Source organism: Lissotriton helveticus, chromosome 2_2 (assembly GCF_964261635.1).
Source record: "Lissotriton helveticus chromosome 2_2, aLisHel1.1, whole genome shotgun sequence".
Taxonomy (NCBI): Eukaryota; Metazoa; Chordata; class Amphibia; order Caudata; family Salamandridae; genus Lissotriton; species Lissotriton helveticus.
The window spans coordinates 507,533,662-507,555,358 of NC_136060.1; the positions used below are offsets into that span (position 1 = coordinate 507,533,662).

General features: G+C 42.6%; 1 protein-coding gene across 4 annotated transcripts in view; it reads right to left on the bottom strand.

Moving 5' to 3' along the window:
• Positions 1-21,697, bottom strand: part of TTC31 (tetratricopeptide repeat domain 31) — a 136,032-nt gene that overhangs the window by 75,899 nt on the left and 38,436 nt on the right. For 2 of the 4 annotated variants that reach the window (XM_078678784.1, XM_078678786.1), the window contains exons 3-9: positions 19,807-19,912; positions 18,146-18,381; positions 16,993-17,076; positions 16,290-16,379; positions 8,393-8,617; positions 6,846-7,013; positions 1,969-2,014 (exon numbers count right to left, since the gene is read on the bottom strand). In XM_078678784.1, the coding sequence (XP_078534910.1) occupies positions 1,969-2,014; positions 6,846-7,013; positions 8,393-8,617; positions 16,290-16,379; positions 16,993-17,076; positions 18,146-18,381; positions 19,807-19,912 (955 nt within the window). Of the gene's footprint in view, positions 1-1,968; positions 2,015-6,839; positions 7,014-8,392; positions 8,618-16,289; positions 16,380-16,992; positions 17,077-18,145; positions 18,382-19,806; positions 19,913-21,697 lie in introns of all 4 variants that reach the window. The other 2 variants (XM_078678782.1, XM_078678785.1) reach the window with 1 other exon arrangement.

Here is a 21,697-nt window from a genome sequence, read left to right on the forward strand (position 1 = left end):
GACACCCAATACCTCTCTTTTCACATCTCGCATTTTTTATTTCATAGCACGTGTCCTTTCTAAAGGTAGGAGGTATTTTTAAACCTTATTTCCTAACACAGTGGATCCCATATGGTTTCAGATTCAAGAGACAATCCCTCCTGGTGGAGGAAAAGACCCAATGATGTAACAATCAGCGGCTAAGTACGCCAACGGGAATCATGTCTTTGGGGGAAGAACACTATTGAGGGTCTCAACAAGTTTGGTGTTGCGCCCGTCAACCCAACCCCGTCTCAACACAGCTCTTTCACTCCTTTTGATTTTACATTTTCATTTAAGGGAAGCTGAGTGGAACTTTATCTTCTCCCTCCCTCTTTTGATTCTCGAGTTTTCAATCAACCAACCTACCCTAGGCAGGGCTAGACACACACCTGCTCAGTATCAGGATACTCTCGTGGGCGATAGTGTGCTTTACAGATACACATAACATATCCATCCTACTATACGCAGGGCAAGGCACGCACACTTGTTGATACTAGGGTACCTTTGCGAGTAATAGTGCGCTTTGTAAATACAAGTAACATAACAGAAGTCTTCTCCTTACTGCCATGATGGCAGTTCTTTCCGTGGGCCTGAAAAGATATAAAAACACCCTGGAAACAATTCCCATTTGAGTGGAGCGGAGCCTGGGGCTCATTGTAATCAGGGAAGATCAAGTAGAATTCGAAAAGCTGATCAAACATCAGGTTAGAAAGTAAAGAGCTCTTTCTGGCGACTCTTCACCCACAGCATTGCAATAGTGGCTTCAAGGAGGGGAAGGGAGTGGAAAGTTCAGTACTTCCACCTTGATGGCTGAACACTGAGCTGTTTCAAATAAAGTAGTTGTGCTACTAAACAAACAAGATAGCTATTAGCCCAAACTTAACTGTTTATTGCCATTTTAAAAGTACTGGGGATTCTCAGCCTGGAAACAGATGATTCAAGCATGTGAATCTATGAAAGATTCCATGTCGAAGAATGATCAATACTATTAGATAGGTTCACCACCACATCTCTGTTTTGGAAATCACAGATCTAAACCTAGATGGACGTCTGCAATACAACCTGTATGAGGCCATACAAACATAACTCAACGCCTGCATATCTAAAAGCAAGCAGCCAGGCTCTGCAGCCAGCCACATTTTCATTTCTGTGGAGAGTGTACAAGGCGAGCCATATTCTGAAGAGATGATGAAGCACAGAGATAAATCAGTGGTTTTGGCCCGTGTTTGTGAGCATCTTGGACCACACCAAAAGCTGAGACGCGACACCCACCTTTAAAGATGTCTGAAAGACAATACTCATCAAGTAATCAACCCGCTAAATGCTACTTTACTGACTAAGTGGTATCCCCCCTTCCCCATCACTGGCCACCACCATTCATACAAATAACTATCCCAAGACCCAATAACTACAGAGTGCGGTCCTCTCGTCCCGGCCCACTGGCTGGAGCTACAGTCTACACACCTGGTGAGCGCTGCAATGGGGAGGCACGGCAAAACAACCCGTCTGCATTCACACGAGAAGAAGGAACTAGATACTTATGACTCTGGAACATGTAGAAGGCAGACTCAAAAATATAATTTGCATTTATATTGTTTGAAGGGGGACCTTCAGGATAACTTTATAACTGAGTGGAGGGAGCATGTCCTGCAACAGCTTTAGTTTGGGACCTGTGCCTAAGGATTGCATGGCCCTTAGAGGTGAAAGAAAATGTGGGTTGTTTCAGCTAAAGCAAATATTTAATATGAAAGTCAATAGGGCATTAGAAGAAAAGATAGGACCAGAAGATATTGCCCCCCTTAGGTGGTCATATAAGCGGTAAGTGAGCAAAGGTACAGATGTATTAAATCTCAGAAAAGAGTAAACAATACGTTGCCAAATTGGCACCATAAGTAATTATCCTTTTAGGGACACTATGAAACAATGTTAAAGAACAAGAACACTTACCAGCAAATTGTATGCACTGCTGCATGGGGTTAATTCCCTCGACGGTCTAAAAAACAAGAACAATGTAAATATTAAATACTCAACAAAATTAAAAGTGAATAGTCCTCATAAGAGGCTGAAAGGTAGTAAATGATGGAACTGTTCTTGCACACAGCCCTGAGGCACACCAACCACATTCTCCATCTCAGAGAAACTATCATTACCAGCAAAGGAACCACAAACTAACACACACCAATCAAAGGCGTCTGCAAACTACCATCCATCACAGAACAGAACTCGCAAGATATTGTTCACAAGCAAAGAGAGCCACAAACTAGCATTGACCAGCTAACAAAGCCCACAAGAGATGGTTGATTAACTTTAAGAGTAATTTTGCCTTGAGCCTCTGTACTGCTGGGCCACATTATTTCCTTGTTTTCCCCAAAAAAATATATATGGGTTTTTTCATATAATGTTGTGTATATTAAGACTGTTCCCACTTGGCTATAGACCTTTTTCAAAGTATAATTATTTCCCTATGTATAGCAAGTGTATCACTAGCATATAGGGGTCCCCTTTTTCGAAACTGTTCAGCACCTTCTGTTCAGACTGTGCTAGCCTGTTTCACAAAAATGCTTCATGAAGGAATGTACAGAGGACCACATGGCGGCTGCACGGAAGTCAATGACAAACACAGCCAGCATTGCTCCCTTTTCCCTTGTAGAGCGAGCCTTTGGTTTCCCCCCGTTCTCCTCCTATCAACCTGCAAAATGCTGGTACTGTCTTGACTAGCAATCCTGCAACTATCTCTTTTGAAACTGGTGAGTACTTAGTTGTAGGTGCAAAGATGATGGCTCCCATTTCCAATTGGTTTTGTTTCCTGCAGGCGATAAGTAACTGCACGTTTGGCATCTAATGTGTGGAGGGACCTTTCTGCGTGTGATTGTCTGCTTGGAATAAGGCTGGTAACCGTACAGTCTGGTTACTGTGAGATGTTTTAAGCACCTTGGGTAGAAACTAGGTCGGTCCTCAAGACCACTTTGTCTTTGTGGATTTTTAAATAGGGTTCCAGTGGTATTGTTAGCGGTTGCAGTTCGCAAACTACATAATGATGTGACCAACTCAAAAGGCAGTTTTTTGGTTAAATATTTGAGTGCTGTCCTGAGCATACTACAGACTATAGGCTACACACAGCAATAAGAAATTATCAGTGCAGCTACATTCCAACCAAGAAAAGGCCTAAAAAAAAGAGGGGGACTTAAGGACACTCACACAAGGCCCCAGCAGGTTAACAACATGGGAGACTCAGGCCTGAATAAGGAAGATTGAAAAACCTGCATGAGAGAATGCAGAGAAGACATGAAAACCTCTTGATCAGGAATTGGACTCCAGGAAAAAAAAAAATTCAATAAATAAAATAATCTGAGACAAGAACGGATCATCCGGGCGCTAAAGTAATGGAGGTAGTAACAACACTTGAAGGTATCACTGTACAAAGATGTCTTCTTGAAAAGTAACACATCCAGAATTGCAAATGAATTGCAAAGAACAAGAGAACAGGGAGAGACAAAAACATTTGTATCTAGAACACCAGAGAAGAAGCTGGCGTGCCAGATATAGCTTCATATGTCCAAGTAACCTCTGGTCATGTGTTAGGCCTTAAAGAGGGGGAGTTGATACCATTTGAAAGAGCGGCTTCGATGGGTCCGAGGCGAAACATCCAAGAACAGGAAACCAATAGACATACTTGTTAAAATGTCAACCCTTCTCACAAAAGAAACAAGTAGTCAGAGAGGCCAGGAGACCAGCCCCAGCGGTGTACAAAGAGAGCTCAATTATACTGCTATGTGATCTAGCACAAGGGAAAAACTGAAGTTACCAAAACGAAGGAAAGAGGCCCTGAACAAAAAGAAAAGATGCTTAAAATAGACTTTCCTATGGGGATGGCCTTTCAGTTGAGCACCACCATGCATCACACAACACTGACATAAAAAGGCTTCAAGCGGTTAGGACAAGAACCCCAATGCTGTTGGGAAGCAGTGTAGAAATGGGTCGAGAAATCGAAGCAAGAGGAAGGTCCCCTCTAAATAGGAGCATACATGAGAATCTCCTTGAAGATGGACAATATTAGGAAGTGGCTGTAGGACAGCGGACAGGTTAACAGTAAGAAACAAGGTCTTTCCTGAAAAGACTTACAGCCACAAAAAGATCAGTAGCACTCGAGGCAGAAACAAAGATGAGAAAACGTAAAGGCGGAAGTGGGGAAATTCTTCATGTTGAGGTTATCACAGTGTTAGGGACGTCTTCTTATACAAGGGAGTACCATACAATCAAACACAGACCAGACTCGTACAGCAATTCCACATACAGAGGAAATAAGTTGCAGGCACTCCGTCTCTTAATGTGAAGAGGTGTAACTTTCGTTCTAAAAGGAAAAAAGATCCACGTCTTCCTAGTCGAGCAAAGTGCGGACATAGAGTCGCTTCAAGAGACATGTAAAGAAAGAAGATACAACATGACTGAAGTCAAAACAATACACAACAGTTTCCCTCCTTGGCCCACAATACAACCCGATTGCAACAAACAGGGGCATCCCTGTAACCCAAACCTGGGGCTAATAAACAATATGAACACAACAGTGGTTCAGGAAGATATTAACAAGATAGATAACAGGTATAACATGATGATTCATTCAAAGAACAGTGATTTAAGTGATTAAAACCAACACGCGGCTTGGAACCCGGAGGTTTCGGTGACAATTCCTTTGAAAATCTTTATGCCACTTCATACCTCAATTGTCTTGCGTAAATTATATTTTGGATTGATCGTAGCGGCAGGTCTCTCATTGATTTCATGCTTGAGACTGAAACAGCATTGCTTGAATATTTGATGGTTGCTCTATACATTAAATCCTAATGATGACCTGATAAATTAGCAAAGTCAAAACGCCATCGACGCCTTCCTTAGCAAAAAATCAAGAGGAAGCATTTATAGTGTTTTGTTTTTGTCATTTGATAAACTGGTCTCTGTATTTTTTCATTTGCCGTTGATTTTGTTTACACTTAGGTTTGTCCTTTTTTTAGTTATATATGTGTGTGGAACCTTGTCCGCACCATTGTATTATTGTATATTGGAGTATTTTATATCTTTATTATTAACAAATGATTTTTTGATATATGTTTGTGGGTACTTCATTATTCATATATGTGTTCTTTGAATGGATACTCATAACTGTTGTCCTTCTATTTAATTAGTTCCCGAACCACTGTTGCGTTTATACCACAACACAACCTCAGCAATGGGCACACTAAAGCTGCTCGGAGGCTGCTGCTGGAGCTATAGGGGTCTGGGTGGTTCACTGTCCCCATGCACCTGCATACTGCTGCTAGATCCACTTCCCAGAGATGACTTGGGTGCCTGGAGTTGGGGTAGTATTTAGGGCACTACCGATAAATAAAACCCCTGGCAGTGCCTCAAAAGGAGCAACATTATTGGAGACACTGCCATGAGGGTGTGGAAAGAGCCAGGGGGCATGCTGTGACTCTACTTCTTTAAAGGCTCTAAGGCGGCGTCGGCATCTTGTCTAACAGGCGAGGCCTGTCAAAAGGCACATCCATGAGTGAAAACTGGACATAACCGGAGAAGTCTGTGGTTCTTATCCACACATGCTGCGAAGAACCACACTGGCTCAAACTACTCTACATAAACAGTCTGTTGTGTCCAGGCAGGACAGTATTGCAGATTTGCACGTACTAACCATACTGAATGCAAAGTGAGCGCAGAATTCCTCTGGGACTTTCGACAAGATTTCTGCGACCATCACCCATAATGTATTGAGTACATAATCCGATAAAAGCTGGCGTTGACTAACCGAAGGGTAAAGCTAGCTAATGAGAACTTCCTTTTTCCAAGTGCCTCAAGACTCCATCTGGGGGGATGGAAAGGAAAGAATTAGTATCAATCCTGCTCGTAAATGCCATAACGATCAGGCTCTTGGGAGTAGGGTGCCTTTTCGGAAGGTAGGATTTATCCCAAGTACCCATGCAGGTGTCAATCAGGGCTTTGTTGAACAGAGTTAGGACTCAGATAAGTTACAACAGCACAGGTGCACCACAGTTTTTCACATTTTGTTCACAAATTTCAATGAATCACGGAAAGTGTGGTTCCTCATTTTCATTTCTTTATTTCAACACAAGGGGAATGAAGCACCATACAGCCAACACGTTTCGTCACGGAAAAGGGACTTCTTCAGGGCTTCTACAGGTGAAGAGAAATTCCAAATGATGATTGGAGGTAGTGGCTCTATATAATTAGAACCGTAGGAAGCGCGAGAAGTGATCCAATAGATTAAGATCAAGGCTTCCAAGTGAGTATGTCTGGTCAGTGTAACCGCTGATTCACACGTGTATAATGGAGAATAGGAACTGTGGGTCCAGAGACTTGATGTTACTGCGTGTGGCAATAATTTAGATCCATCCGTTAATCTTTGGAAATGTAAGCTCCAGCAGCACCCCGTCTATGGTTAGGTGTGGTGGGTAGAGTACCCCAATCGGAATCCGATAAGTCCGACCAGTAAAGTCTTTTCCCCAGCGGAGACCCCGGCGCGTCCTTAGGACTCAGATAAGGTCTGTCTTAATAGTAAGACTTTAGTAATGATGCTGGTTTTCCCCTCAGAAGGCAATTGTAAACCCACACCTCAGTCATAAGGAATTCTGCAAAGCACCATGTACCTACTTTTAAAGAACCCACCAGCCTGCTACAAGTAGTACCTTTGAGACTATAAGCAATTGAGTCTAAGTATCTAAAAGCAGCTTCCCTTGGCATACTAAAGTGCAGTAACCCCCCTCCGCCCCTCCTTTACAATCAGTACAGAAAAGAGCATTACAACTTACACGTACAGGTGCCGCAGTCTTCTCGTCTTTCGATTTCACAGGTAATTTGCCAGGGCTTTTCTCCGATATTGGCCTTTCCTTTTTAATATTTTTTTCTCTTTTCTCTAATTTCGGCTTACTTTCTACCTTACGCCACACTTGATTAACAAAAGAGCTGTCCATATCCAACTCTGCCTAAAATGGAAATATAAAAGTTAGTTTGACATGAACTGGAGAGGAAATGAACAGCTTGAGACAGACAGAAGTGTAGGAAGGTCAGGAGGTCAGGAGGTGCATGTTAGAGCAAAAGCAGAGTTGAATCCCATCAGCAAACAGACAAGCACGTTAATATGCTAACTAGCATAGAATGCTATCTCGTATAAAATATGGCTTGAACGGACATATGATTTAACGCATAAATAGAGTCCCCACAAATATAGCATAAAAACCTGTGTGATGTCACTGAAAATTGTCTGATGCTCTGAGGGGTGCCCCGGTAGATGTGGTCGATGAAGAATTCCCAAGAGCACCGAGAGTGCCAATGAATAACGCCCCTAGCCCATGTTGTACAACTGGAGAAAGCAGGAGAGCCTGTGAGGTTATGTTATGTTATGTTAATATATATTTATTAAGCGCTCGTACGCCCAGGGGCTTCATGGCGCTATCGAAAGGAACACAACACAGATATGAAGTAAAATACAACTCAGCAGTAGGCCTGCATGAACAACCAGGTTTTAACAGAGTGTCTGAAGCTGAGAAGGTCTCCACTCAATTTCAAATGCAAAGGAAGCGAATTCCAGAAGGTGGCTGCAAGATGGTCGAAGCAGCAGCCATCAAGACGTTTCTTTTTAAAAGAAGGAACAATCAATAGAGATTTTTGAGCAGAACGAAGATTTAATGATGGGTTGTATTTAGAGACAAGATCTTTTATGAACTTTGGGCCTGTATTTTGTAAGGTTTTAAAAATAATACACCCGGTCTTAAATGCAATTTGCTGCATAACAGGTAACCAATGCAATTGTTTCAAACCAGGTCTAATAGATTGCCACTTTGTAAGTCCCAGAATAAGTCTAGCGGCCTGATTCTGGAACAGCTGAAGTCTTTCTTGCACGCCCGCTGGAAGCCCCAAATAGAGACTATTTGAGAAATCCAGTCGAGACAGGACAAGGGCAATGATGACCTGAGTGAGAGCAGCCTGCGTAAGAAAGTGAGCTATCTTCCTTATTTTCTTAAGTTGAAAAAAGCTGGCAGATACCACAGTACCTACTTGCCTCTTCAAAGAAAGGTCCTCACTTAATGTTACTCCTAAGCTTTTAACCGAGGACGTGAGGTGCGACTGATGATGGTTTGTGAGAATCTGTGATGCAAATGGAAATGGTCTGAAGCCTGCGGCGTGGTGCCACTAAGCAGTCCTCCATTGTTTCATTCAAGTTAACTAACGCATGCACCTTGGTGGCACCACTGAACATTGTAGAATAGTGTGGATGAGACATTACTCTGAGGAAGGCCCCTATTTCTGTTGGATACCATAAACAGAATCTCAATTAGCCATGCTCCCTCCACAAAAAATGTACCTCCAATTCGTCTTGATCAAAATCCTCTTCTTGCTCGCTCTCCTCCGTCTCTTCACTACAAGTTGACTCGAGTTGAGGGGTCACCGACGCTATACTGCTATTTTTGGACAGACTTTTGTGTTGGGCATCCGGAGGTGGCCCTTTCTCGGAAGATATACTAACACCTTGCTTCTTTTTCTCTATCTCCAACTCCTTTATAGCACTAAAATCCCCAGAACCTTTTTCCTATAGGTAAAAAAACAAAATACATGCTCAATTACGCTACACTCCTTCATATGGGATCACACACAAAAGCTACGAACCTAGTGGTTCAAGGGAAAAATGGTTAAGTTGAACAGGGATCACAATTTTTAAAACAATTTAAGTTTAAATGTTGCACAGTGATTAAAATGCAGAACACAGCCAGAAGAATTGGCATTCAATGTCATGGTTCGATTCCAAGTCAGAATTCATAAGAGTCTACACGCACAGATCTATGGCACAAGTAACAGCTTTTCACTTATCTGGTGTTGAGTCTCTGGAATGACAAAAGCAGGGAATTATGACAAAATAGAAAACCTATCACTGTGGAGAATGTTTCCCAAACAAAAAAAATCTTCATCTTAAAGATTCGTAAACCAATCTTTCATCCTACGGTCAACTATTTTTTTGCTATTTATTGTTTCTAAATATTTATGAAAACAGAATCTTTAACCTGTTTACCGCGGCGGGTATTCCGCCGCGTTGCGGGCGTTTGATGAAGAAGGCGAGGCTGCGTCGGCCGTTCGCAGCACTAGTGAGCACGCAAGGGGTTAAATGGATTTATGTTTGTTCTAGATTTGCTGTTAATCAAGAGAGACAGATTTTGTGGTTTACCTCTGAACTTGGTTAACATATTCTTACTGGATAATAATAATAATAATCATAATCCACATGTGTAAAGTGCGAACAAACATCCGTATGGGTCTCCAGGCGCTGGGGGCTGTTGGGAATATTAAGCAAGATATTGCCCAGTCACATGGTGCTTTCCTAACCTGCCGCCGGCGATCGAACCGTGATCCCCAGATTCCAGTGTCAGCCGCCCTGGCCGCAGCGCCACACCTCTCCCACTTTTACCCTTAACAGCAATATGCAGATGAGTCCTCGAGTTTTAACTAGGCAATACAAAATATTTGAGGTAATCTAATCAATTTTGTTCGACTTTGGCTCGCTTTATCCGGGTCTAGCCACATTCAAGCAATCCATCTCCAGATGAATAGATTCTTGCATTGACCTTTACTACAGGGCAACAAACCGGTCCTTGAGAAACCAAGAGCTCACTCAGCAAGTGAAAACAAAGCAACCTGGCTGAGAAACGTAACAGTGTCAGACCAGCTGTAAAGAAGCTGCATGGACTCTAGTCATGGTATCTCCAAACATTATGGTGCAAATTTAGATTCTAGAATGGACACAATAAAGGCTCGGGCTGCCTCCAGAACAGTTCTTGGTTTAGTTATCTTTGCCTAATATTCAGAGAAATGGAATGGAATGCTAAACCTAGAAACCTCAGTGTGCCTGGAGCCAAGTTTGCATCGAGCCAAGCATACTATTCTACGTTAATGACATTCAATGAAGATCCTACAATCTAACTTTAAACCTTTGCTCTGCATCCTAGGATTCCTATTAAAGTCATGAACAACCCCCCACTGCTCTCAATCACTATTTTTCAACAGCGAGGGGTTCTTCAGTTGAGGATACATTGGCATAAGCTGTTCAAACAGAACCGAGGCGGTCGCGCAACTTCCATAGGGATTCTTGGATATGAGAGTTGGTGGCTCGTTAATGTAAGAAACCATGCTTTCATTGACGCCGCATTATGCCTCATGCTACTGTTTCCTTCTATTCCCCTTTACTCCCCATTGGATATTCTTGGTGCAGAAGTGAAAAGAGTTGTTGTTGGAAAACGGTCTTAGGTGTAAAAGTAGAATTTCTGACTGGTTTGGTTGGGGGCAGATTGGCGTCAGACAATGCTCGCATGTTTGCTAATGTTATCTCCTTCGGAAAAAAGTACAAATCCCCACTTGCAGCATTGTCTTTAGATGCTGAAAAAGCATTCGGTCGCATAAATTGGCAATTCATGTTCAACACACTGAAATGGTTTGGTTTTGGTAAAAAATTTATTTCTTATGTTAAATTGTTATATTCTGGTCCTCGAGCAAGTATTTTTGTTAACAATCATTTTTCTAAATACTTTCCATTATATAGAGGTGCACGCCAAGGATGTCCCCTTTCTCCCTTGCTCTTTGTATTATGTCTCGAACCTTTCCTTGAGCGGATTCAAATTAATTCAGGTATCTCTGGCTTTTCACATAATGCTATAGAAACCAAACTGTTAGCGTACGCTGATGATACCCTGGTATATATGTCTGATCCTAATTCTTCCCTCCCACCCTTTTTGGAGGAAGTTCGGCTATACTCCAGTGTCTCTGGATATAAGTTGAACTTTTTAAAACCGAGGTTTTGCCCTTAAACTCTACTTGTTATCAATACATGTTTAATAACACTAACTTTACTTGGTGTTCCACAAAAATTAAATACCTCAGTATTTGGTTTTCTTCTACATTATCTTCCATCATTAGTAATACGTTTAATGTTCTAATTACCAAAATACAATCACTATTTCTCTCTTGGTACCCCCTTTTTTTTATCCCGATGGGGTGGATTAGACACTATTCACAATGATGATTATATCTCATGTCCTTTTTACACTATCCATGTTACCTTTCAGAGTCCCTGCTTCATATTTTTCACAGATTAACTATTTGTACAAAGTTTTAATGGAATAATAAAACCCTCAGCATTGCTCTTATGAAAATCTTAAACGTCCCAAAACAAAAGGAGGTGTAGGCTTTCCAGATTTTAAATCTTATCATTTTGCATTTTTAATTCGTACATTTTTTTCTTTAACTCATGATTTTGTTGATATCCCTCTCTCTCGTTGGATTGTCTTTGAACGTTCTCTATTAAAATACTTTTCTTTTCGAGATATAATATACATGTCCAATTGCTCCTTCTTATCAGATAATCCTATTTTAAAAATACTCCCGACTATTATATAGTATTTTTTCTCAGGGTTTAGATACATACCAATGTTTTCTATCTTCCACTATTTGGTATAACAAGTTTGTCAAATATAAACTTAAATCATTTTATTACCAGCATTGGAAGGAGAAGGGAATTATTTTTATCCATCAATTAATCCAACATAATTCTGTTATTCCCTTCCTGGAATTACAGTCTCAATATAATTTACCTGATTAGTTTCCTAATGAATACCTTCTAATATCAACAGCTTTGCAGTCTTATTTATCTTCCAATAATTTCCCCTTAACCTCTCCATCGCTCACTTCACCATTATATAGAGTTTCTCAAGAGCAAAGACCTAAGGCTGCTTTCATTTATAAGTTGTTGTTATCTCATGCGACTGAACGACCTAAATCCCGTTGAATTACTCTGGGAAGCAGACTTATCTATGTCACCCCCTATCTCTTCTTGGGATAAATTATGGCTCAAACTCTTTAAAACCTCTACTGCTGCACGTTTTACTCAATCCATGTACTTCATTTATAGTAGAGCTGGTATTACCCCATTTCATATATCCAAGTTTTCCCCTACTTCCTCATCCCTTTGCTGGTCCTGCCTTGAATTTACTGGGACTTTTCTTCATCAACTTTATGAATGTTCGAATGTTCTAAAGTTCTGGCACTCTATTTGGTCTAAATGTATGATACTATTTCAATGCAATATTCATTAACAATGCTAAATGTTTTTCTTGGTTCCTACTCACCTGATTTTGATATTACTAATCATATTACTCTGATGTATTCATTTCTATTAAAGTGATGTTATCCTGTTGGAAAGATAACTCTAAATTATCATTATTATCTAGGTGGAACTTTGTTTGCAATGAACACAGAATTGCTACTGCTTCTTCTCTTACTCTCTCTCTCAGAAAATCAAATCCGACCTACTTTGGTTACCCTTTACTTCATATCTTTCTACACATGAACCTGCACCTTAATTCTTAGTCTTTCTTAATCTCTAATTCTCTTATTCCTCCTCTTCTTCTTTCCTTTCTATCTCTTCTTTTTTCTATTACTTTAGTTTTTTCTCTTCTTTTGAATTTCCTGCTCATATTTTTATTTTTAATTAATTGTTGTATTTTATTCATAATGTGTTCATTTGATTGTCATATGTTCTCTTTTTCTGAAAACGTAATAAAAAATTATTGAAATAAAAAAAAGATTTGTCGACCAGTCTTCCATCCTAAGGCCAACTTATTTTTTTGCTGTGCATGGTTTCTAAATATTTATGAAAACAGAATCTTTAAATGCATTATTTTAAGACGGCATGAAAAACAGTTGACATTTTTTCCGCAAGGATTGACCTCGGGTAGGTTTGTTCTAATTAATCAAGAGTGACAGATTTTGTGGTTTACCTCTGAACTTGGTTAACATATTCTTACTGGATTACATATACCCTTAACAGCAATATGCAGATGAGTCCTCGAGTTTTACCTAGGCAGAACCAAACATTTGAGGTAATCTAACCAATTTTTGTTCAGCTTTGGCTCGCTTTGTCTGACTCTAGCCACATTCAAGCAATCCATCTCCAGATGAATAGATTCTTTCATTGACCTTTACTACTGGGCAACAAACCTGTACTTGAGAAACCAAGAGCTCACTCAGCAAGTGAAAACAGAACAAGTGTGGCTGGCTGAGAAACATACCAGTGTCAGACCAGCTGTAAAAAAGCTGCATGGGACTCTAGTCACAGGATCTAGAATCTAGAATGGACAAACTAAATGGTGGGGCTGCCCCCAGATCAGTTCTCGGTTTAGTTGTCTTTGCCCATTATTCAAAGAAATGGAATTCCTTCACCGTGTATAAACCTAGATACCTCAGTTTGCTTTGAGCCAAGCTTACTAATCCATTCTAAGTTAATGACATTCAATGAAGATCCTGCAACCTAACTTAACCTTTGTTCTTCATCCTAGGATTCTTAATTGAAGTCACGAACAACCCACCTCTGCTCTCAATGACTATTTGCAACAGCGAGGGGTTCTTCAGTTGAGGATACATTGGCATAAGCTGTTCAAATAGAACCTAGGCTGTCGCTCAACTTCCAGAGCGGTGCTTGGATATGAGAGTTGGTGGCTCGTTAAAGTAAGAAACCATGCTTTCATTGACGCCGCATTATACCTCATGCTACGGTTTCCTTCTATTCCCCTTTACGTTACCCCCCTAGAGATTCTTGGTGCAGAAGTGAAGAGAGTTGTTGTTGGAAAGCAGTCTAAGGTGTAAATTTAGAATTTCTGAAAAGATTGCCTGCACGGGCTGTAGCGATTGTTTCTGCATTTCAAAATACCAGTTCTCCCCTCTTAATTGCACATTCTACCATGAATTTTCTGTGTTTACAGGCAGGAATATTCTAAGAGCATGACTTGAAAAAGATGCTCACGAAGCAGAAGTTGTTTATGCTGGTACAAGGAGATACAGTAGTTTACATCATCACACAACTTAAGTGCACAAGTGGAGAGTATGGCCTATGTCTCTTGGTTCAAAGTCGACCACCTGACCACAGTTCTACCCTGCTATCCATTATTGGCAGTCCAATCCTAACTCTCCGGTCATGCTCCTCCCGGTCTCTACCCATGATAAGAATGTCATTTTGTAAGAAAACAGCAGTTCCAGCTGAAGTCAGACATGTGCTTCGACTGAAAACACGTGAAAGGTGTGATCAAGGTGGTCCCAGGCTTATTTTTTTTAGATAAAAGACCACTTGATGGAATACTGAAGTTAGAACAAGTGATGTAAACCACTGAACACTCTTGACCGTTGTCAGTATCTCACTGAATTTGGGAAGTAGAAATGTATTGATAAAATATTTGTCAAGGTTACATAAATCTATTCAAAGCCTGACTATGCCATTGGCACCCCGGGTCACCACTAAAGGGGATAACCATTCACTTTCCTCAGTGCTTTCAATAATACCTTCACTGGATAGTTTTTCAAATTCATGCTTAACTTCATTCCTGATAAAAAAAGAAATATTTCTTACTTAGTGGTTAACAGGGGTATGATTTGCTTTCAACACAATCTTATGCCCCAGTTATTCTCCATCCTCTCCAGAAAACACTTTAGGGAACTCATTGCACATTTAATGTGAAAAATAATCCTCTTTATATAAAAATAAAATCTGTTCTGGTCTATTGGGATTAGAGGAATGAATAGATTTGTCTGATCTAACCACCCCTATACGGATGGTCCCTTCTCTGCTACACAGTTTCCCTATCGAGTCCCTGCCCTTGATTTCAAACTGGACTAAATGAGAAGCCACAACAGGTATCAGTTCACCAATAAAACTTTATCGGTGTACGCCAGAGAGAACCAAATCATCTCCCAAAGTAGATGCTGAAGCTCTGTCATCTCCTCTCATTGTAAGTGATGATACCTGCAAAGCAGAGCGTTGGAGTTGGTCAGTTAGTGGCTGACCCCACTGCAATTCTCTTCCAAACAATGTTGGTATGCTTGCTTTCTTTGCTGGGGAGGCCCCTCTCTACCGCCTTGCACAAATGATATCTTCTGGGCTATGAGTACAACCGTACAGTCTGGTAGAAAATGCCAAAGTTATAGAACGAGCATTGAGTGGTCGCCATATATGTGCAGTCCACCCTGGGGTTTAAGCAGACTGCACTGTTTGTTTTGCTCAAGACAAAGGTTTCAGTGAGAAAGTCACTCTTTCGACTGTAGAGCCAAGTTGAGCAGCAGCTCATTGCATAACAGGGTGGTATGCTGACATCACGTCAGGTGGGGAGGGCTTGATGGAGGCTGGTGCAAAGGCTCATCACTGTCAGAGTCCAAAATAGAATTGTCCAATGCATCTTCCTTGTGTGGGGTGAGCTTGCTATGTTCAGCGCCATTCGGCACAGTGGTGTCCCCTGTGGCGTAGGTGGCTCTGTTGTGACATTTTATTTCTTTGGTATTCTGTACGAGAATAGTTCTACAGAAATTGCTTCCTTAAAATATATAGATTTCTTTTTGTGGAGTCTTTTCAAGTGGACTGTGTCTTGAGGGATTACCGGAAGTGTCTTTCTGGGGAGGTGAAAATATTTCGGTCTAGTACTGTCTCACAGTGGAGAAACAACAATGCGGATCTAGGCACAGATATTTTTGCCGTATATCTAGACTATAAAAGTGTGTCATCGTGAGAAGGTTTCAAGAGTCAAAGGCCAGTAGGCAGTCCTCCAGTTGCAACTGAGTACTCCAATTTAGTTCCAAATCCAATGGGGGGAAAAAAATCCCAACAAAATAAAACATGTGCCATTTAGATTGGTGAATTTAAAAAAAATACACTAAGTATATTAAAGAGTTTTTGGGGAGGGCTGGCAGAAGTTTCCATATATAAATAGAACCACATAGGAAAGCGTGGGGACTGGGGAGGGAGTAAAACAGGGAGGAGCTTGAAAACACATACACTGATGGGAGTGGTTAACCAAAAAGCAGTTCCACAAAGGTGAGCAGTGGTAGGACAAATTAGCTTGTCAAGAGAATGGTAAAGAGGCTATGCTCCGGTGGGAGGGACAAACTAGCTTGTCAAGAGAATGGTAAAGAGGCTATGCTCCGGTGGGAGGGACAAACACAAAAATGGACAAGAAAGTAATTAAACAAGAAGCAAAGAAATAAGAGTAGCAATAAAGCCAAGCAATGGGTGTTCTAAGCCCTTCATAGTAAGTTTACAATAGATGGTTTTGAAACCAGTTTATGCTGTCTAGTAGGCTTGACCTAAAAACACCATGCTCAACTGGCTTTCGTGACATAACTGGGTAAACCCGAAAACAAAAAACAGAACAAGCCTTAATACAACAGAAGCTACTCACCGGTTCATTTCCCTTTACACTTTTAATTTCTTTTTTTTTATTCTTTAATTCTTCTTCTAATTTTTGTTGACGTTTACGATCCTTCTGCCTCTGTAATATAAAAGAGAATTCAAAATGGTGGTCTGTGGCCAGCTGAAAGTACTAAGTGAACAACAGTGGCATTGCAGGACAGAAAACCGAAGCACTGTGTGCTGTAGTATATGAACACTTGAGTCGGACTTCCCAAGAAATGCCATACCCAGAGCCAAACAAGCACTGGCAATGAAGCATCCTGTGCGAAGGGATACAGACGTCCATGCCAGTTGGTCCAAGACGCATGGTAAGTAGTGGCAAAGGGCGCACTTGCTGGACAGTGAAAGAAGTGGTGTGCTGCAGCAAACGGACACTTGAGCCAGACAGCCCACGATGTACCACTGGCAATGAAGCATCATACGCGGCTGGATACAGATGCTCATGCCACATGGTCAAAGAAGCACAATAAACAGTAGCACAGGCTGCTCATGCTGGAAGGGGAAAGAAACAGTGGGCGAGACGGCGTATGTACACACAACCCTGACAGTCGGAGAAGTGTCATACAGGGTACCAAAACTGACACAAGAAATGAAGCATTGTGTGCAGTGGCATAGGCCGCTCATGCTGGATGGTGAAAGAAGAGCCCTGTGAAGTGACTTCTGGACACAAGTTGAAAGAGGGAACCAATTACCTGCTTCTTAAGTTTCTTCTTTTCAGCTTTATTTTTCATTCTTTCTTCTTCATCAACCAGCTCACGGGCAATCCTTTCTGCTTCCTGAAAATGAAGAGAACATTTCATGATGTTACAAACACTGTTCTCTGTCAGACGACAAAGCTAAACTTCTGCAAACGTGAGCCTCCTACAGAAAATAAAACAAGTGTCAGTATCCGGACAGCCATTTTCACTACTTGTAATATATTTTCATGTCATAGAAGTTTACCAACAATGCCCCTATGCTGTGATTAATGCGGTCCACCAATCCCTGCAAACAGTCTACAAGAAACCCTGACCAATGTGAGAATGATTTTCAAAACTGCAAAATTCAATCGGACTCTCTAGCACCTGCAAAGGATACAGTGCACGTAAGAAGAGGAACCTATAAAGGAGATTTTGAGAGCAGCTTTAAGGATGACAGGGACAATGCAAGGAGATACGAAGTACAAAGCCTTCCCAGAGATCAGAATAAGAGTCAAGTGACAACGAAGAACAGTTTCAGCTCACACAGAAGGCTGACTCCCTTCATGACAGCAACCACTCTTTACAACTGATGTTAAACAGCAAAATACCACTGCAGGTGCGTCTGAAGGGCAAGTACCTAAAGCTAGAGCCAGGATAGTCCGGATGCAGGCAGGACGCTGGTAATTATGTGCCGTCGCAGCTTTTTAACATAGCTTGGGACCTTGAGACATGGTTGCTCGACCACCACGGGCCAGGTGAGTAAGTACACAGAAGCAAATGAGGTACTGATGGATGCTTCCCCCCCCCTCTTAGAACCAGGATTCAATGAACAGTCCATGCAGCCATACATGAACACGAATCAAGAACAGGATGTTACAGGCGGGACCAAAACTGCATAGGGGGGACATTGCAAGGAACACTCTCTGGTGAGATACCTAATCACCAGGTACAAGTTTACCAACCTAGAAAAAATGGAAAATCAAGGAGACCGCCCCAGATTTCAGACTTGTGACCTAAGTCTTAATGTGTCAGTGGGGAGTGTTTAACGGAGCCATCCTGTAGTGACAACTTAGAAATCATGATCTAGCAAGGCTTCGCCAATAGGATGAAACCTTTTCAACCAAAACAAAATAAGGATTTCCAGCAGTCGACAAGGCACACTCACCTCAGGTGTAACTTTATGTTGCAGGGGCATGGTAAAATTAAGGAAGGGGTTGCTGGATGCTGGTTTTGGATGAGTCTGAGAGGACAGGAAGGCTCGCTGAAGTCCGCAGTAAGTATTTGTGCTGAAATCATGCGAGTCATCCTCATCATCAAATTCATCAGAGATATCTAAATATTCATCGTCGTCGTCATCATCATCATCATCCGCTTCATAATAAGGGTATCGCTGGCCATGATCTAGAAGAAAGGATACAGCCCGTTAATGCAACAATTCATATTCTAACTTCTGAAGTGAGGCTGCCGAGGAGGTGCACAAGGTCAGAGGTGAGTCACAAAAACGCAAAGAGCTGTTTGTATGTGTAATTCACCTGAAAGTTACATACATACAGTCCTAGCTTTTCATTATAAATATTCACAATCTACATTTGTGGTCCCTAGATATATACAAAATATATATATTTTATTTTTTTGTGCATATTTTATTTTTTTCTTATGGCTGGGTCTGAACTGGGGTAGTGAAGTCATCTAAAGAACAATGATCTATTCAACCCAGATCTGTGACAGGGGGTGAGTGTCTTAAAAGTTTCAGCGCTCCCTCCATCATGTCCTTGTGTTTGTTTTATTTTAAAATCAAACTATCAACAATACTGCTTTGTGGATTCTGCATGTTTTTGCCTATAATCTGGAGCATTCTGTATTGCAAGTAGTTCGAAAGGTTCCATTTAGTGAGCATTGTACATATTTGTATACTAGTACCACTATAAGAGTGAGATTAGCTCATTCATGCCCTAGGCGTGTTCACCATTTAATGAACCATAAATAAAAAATGTAATAGCTTACTAGTCATCTCTCCTAGAGCCATACTGTGGTACTCCACACTGGCAGCTAAAGGGTTTGGATCTACGTGGCCTGTGGACAAAAACAGTTCTCTCTCTCTCTCTCTCTCGTTCTCTCTCTCTCTCTCGTTCTCTCGTTCTCTCTCGTTCCCGTTCTCTCTCGTTCCCTCTCTCTCTCGTTCTCTCTCTCGTTCCCTCTCTCTCTCGTTCTCTCTCTCGTTCCCTCTCTCTCTCGTTCCCTCTCTCTCTCTCTCTCGTTCTCTCTCTCTCTCTCTCTCGTTCTCTCGCTCTCTCTCTCTCGTTCTCTCGCTCTCTCTCTCTCGTTCTCTCGTTCTATCGCTCTCTCTCGTTCTATCGCTCTCTCTCGTTCTATCGCTCTCTCTCGTTCTATCGCTCTCTCTCGTTCTATCGCTCTCTCTCGTTCTATCGCTCTCTCTCGTTCTATCGCTCTCTCTCGTTCTATCGCTCGCTCTCGTTCTATCGCTCGCTCTCGTTCTATCGCTCGCTCTCTCTCGCTTTCTCTCTCTCTCTCTCTCTCTCTCTCTCTCGTTTTCTCTCTCTGTCGTGGCTACAGCCTAAGTGCATTCCACCCACAAAAACAGGTCACTTCTTCCAATTTAACAGTCAAGTTCAGATAGACATTTTTGTAGAGAGATTAAGACTTTCTTTATGTAAAGTGTTGCGAGGCCATCGCCACATACACAGGCTGAGATATTCAGGTGCTTATTAATCTTAACATCCCCGCTCTGGATGAGGCAATGTGTGCTCAGCCAAGAGGAGGCCTGGGTCAGCATTGTGGGGTTACATCACAGAAGACTCAACTTACCCAACTTTGTCATAATCTCGGCTAATCCAGGTGAATTTCCTTGAGACAACTGTTGGAACCTCTCAGGGTCGTTCATGATCATCTGTTTAACGATATCCATCATATTCTGGAAGAAGAGCAGAGCAGCAAGTGAGAGGCGCAAACCTTTCCGTAGCCAAGCCAGAGGCTCAAGTCAATAGCAAGCGGGGAAACAACGGAGACAGGGCAGAGCAACTAGTGAGAGGCGCAAACCTTTCCGTAGCCAAGCCAGAGGCTCAAGTCCATAGCAAGCGGGGAAACAACGGAGACAGGGCAGAGCAACTAGTGAGAGGCGCAAACCTTTCCGTAGCCAAGCCAGAGGCTCAAGTCAATAGCAAGTGGGGAAACAGCGGAGAATGGGCAGAGCAACAAGTGAGAGGCGCAAACCTTTCCGTAGCCAAGCCAGAGGCTCAAGTCAATAGCAAGCGGGGAAACAACGGAGACAGGGCAGAGCAACTAGTGAGAGGCGCAAACCTTTCCGTAGCCAAGCCAGAGGCTCAAGTCAATAGCAAGCGGGGAAACAACGGAGACAGGGCAGAGCAACTAGTGAGAGGCGCAAACCTTTCCGTAGCCAAGCCAGAGGCTCAAGTCAATAGCAAGCGGGGAAACAGCGGAGAATGGGCAGAGCAACAAGTGAGAGGCGCAAACCTTTCCGTAGCCAAGCCAGAGGCTCAAGTCAATAGCAAGCGGGGAAACAACGGAGACAGGGCAGAGCAACTAGTGAGAGGCGCAAACCTTTCCGTAGCCAAGCCAGAGGCTCAAGTCAATAGCAAGCGGGGAAACAACGGAGACAGGGCAGAGCAACTAGTGAGAGGCGCAAACCTTTCCGTAGCCAAGCCAGAGGCTCAAGTCAATAGCAAGCGGGGAAACAGCGGAGAATGGGCAGAGCAACAAGTGAGAGGCGCAAACCTTTCCGTAGCCAAGCCAGAGGCTCAAGTCAATAGCAAGCGGGGAAACAACGGAGACAGGGCAGAGCAACTAGTGAGAGGCGCAAACCTTTCCGTAGCCAAGCCAGAGGCTCAAGTCAATAGCAAGCGGGGAAACAGCGGAGAATGGGCAGAGCAACAAGTGAGAGGCGCAAACCTTTCCGTAGCCAAGCCAGAGGCTCAAGTCAATAGCAAGCGGGGAAACAACGGAGACAGGGCAGAGCAACTAGTGAGAGGCGCAAACCTTTCCGTAGCCAAGCCAGAGGCTCAAGTCAATAGCAAGCGGGGAAACAGCGGAGAATGGGCAGAGCAACAAGTGAGAGGCGCAAACCTTTCCGTAGCCAAGCCAGAGGCTCAAGTCAATAGCAAGCGGGGAAACAACGGAGACAGGGCAGAGCAACTAGTGAGAGGCGCAAACCTTTCCGTAGCCAAGCCAGAGGCTCAAGTCAATAGCAAGCGGGGAAACAACGGAGACAGGGCAGAGCAACTAGTGAGAGGCGCAAACCTTTCCGTAGCCAAGCCAGAGGCTCAAGTCAATAGCAAGCGGGGAAACAGCGGAGAATGGGCAGAGCAACAAGTGAGAGGCGCAAACCTTTCCGTAGCCAAGCCAGAGGCTCAAGTCAATAGCAAGCGGGGAAACAACGGAGACAGGGCAGAGCAACTAGTGAGAGGCGCAAACCTTTCCGTAGCCAAGCCAGAGGCTCAAGTCAATAGCAAGCGGGGAAACAGCGGAGAATGGGCAGAGCAACAAGTGAGAGGCGCAAACCTTTCCGTAGCCAAGCCAGAGGCTCAAGTCAATAGCAAGCGGGGAAACAACAGAGAAGGGGCAGAGAAGCAAGGGAGGAAAAAGCACCTTTTGGAAAATAAAGCAGCAATAACTATGGGGCCTTCCAAACAAATGTAATTTATTTTCAGGACTGCCAGGGTTAGCAGGGCAACAGAGGAAC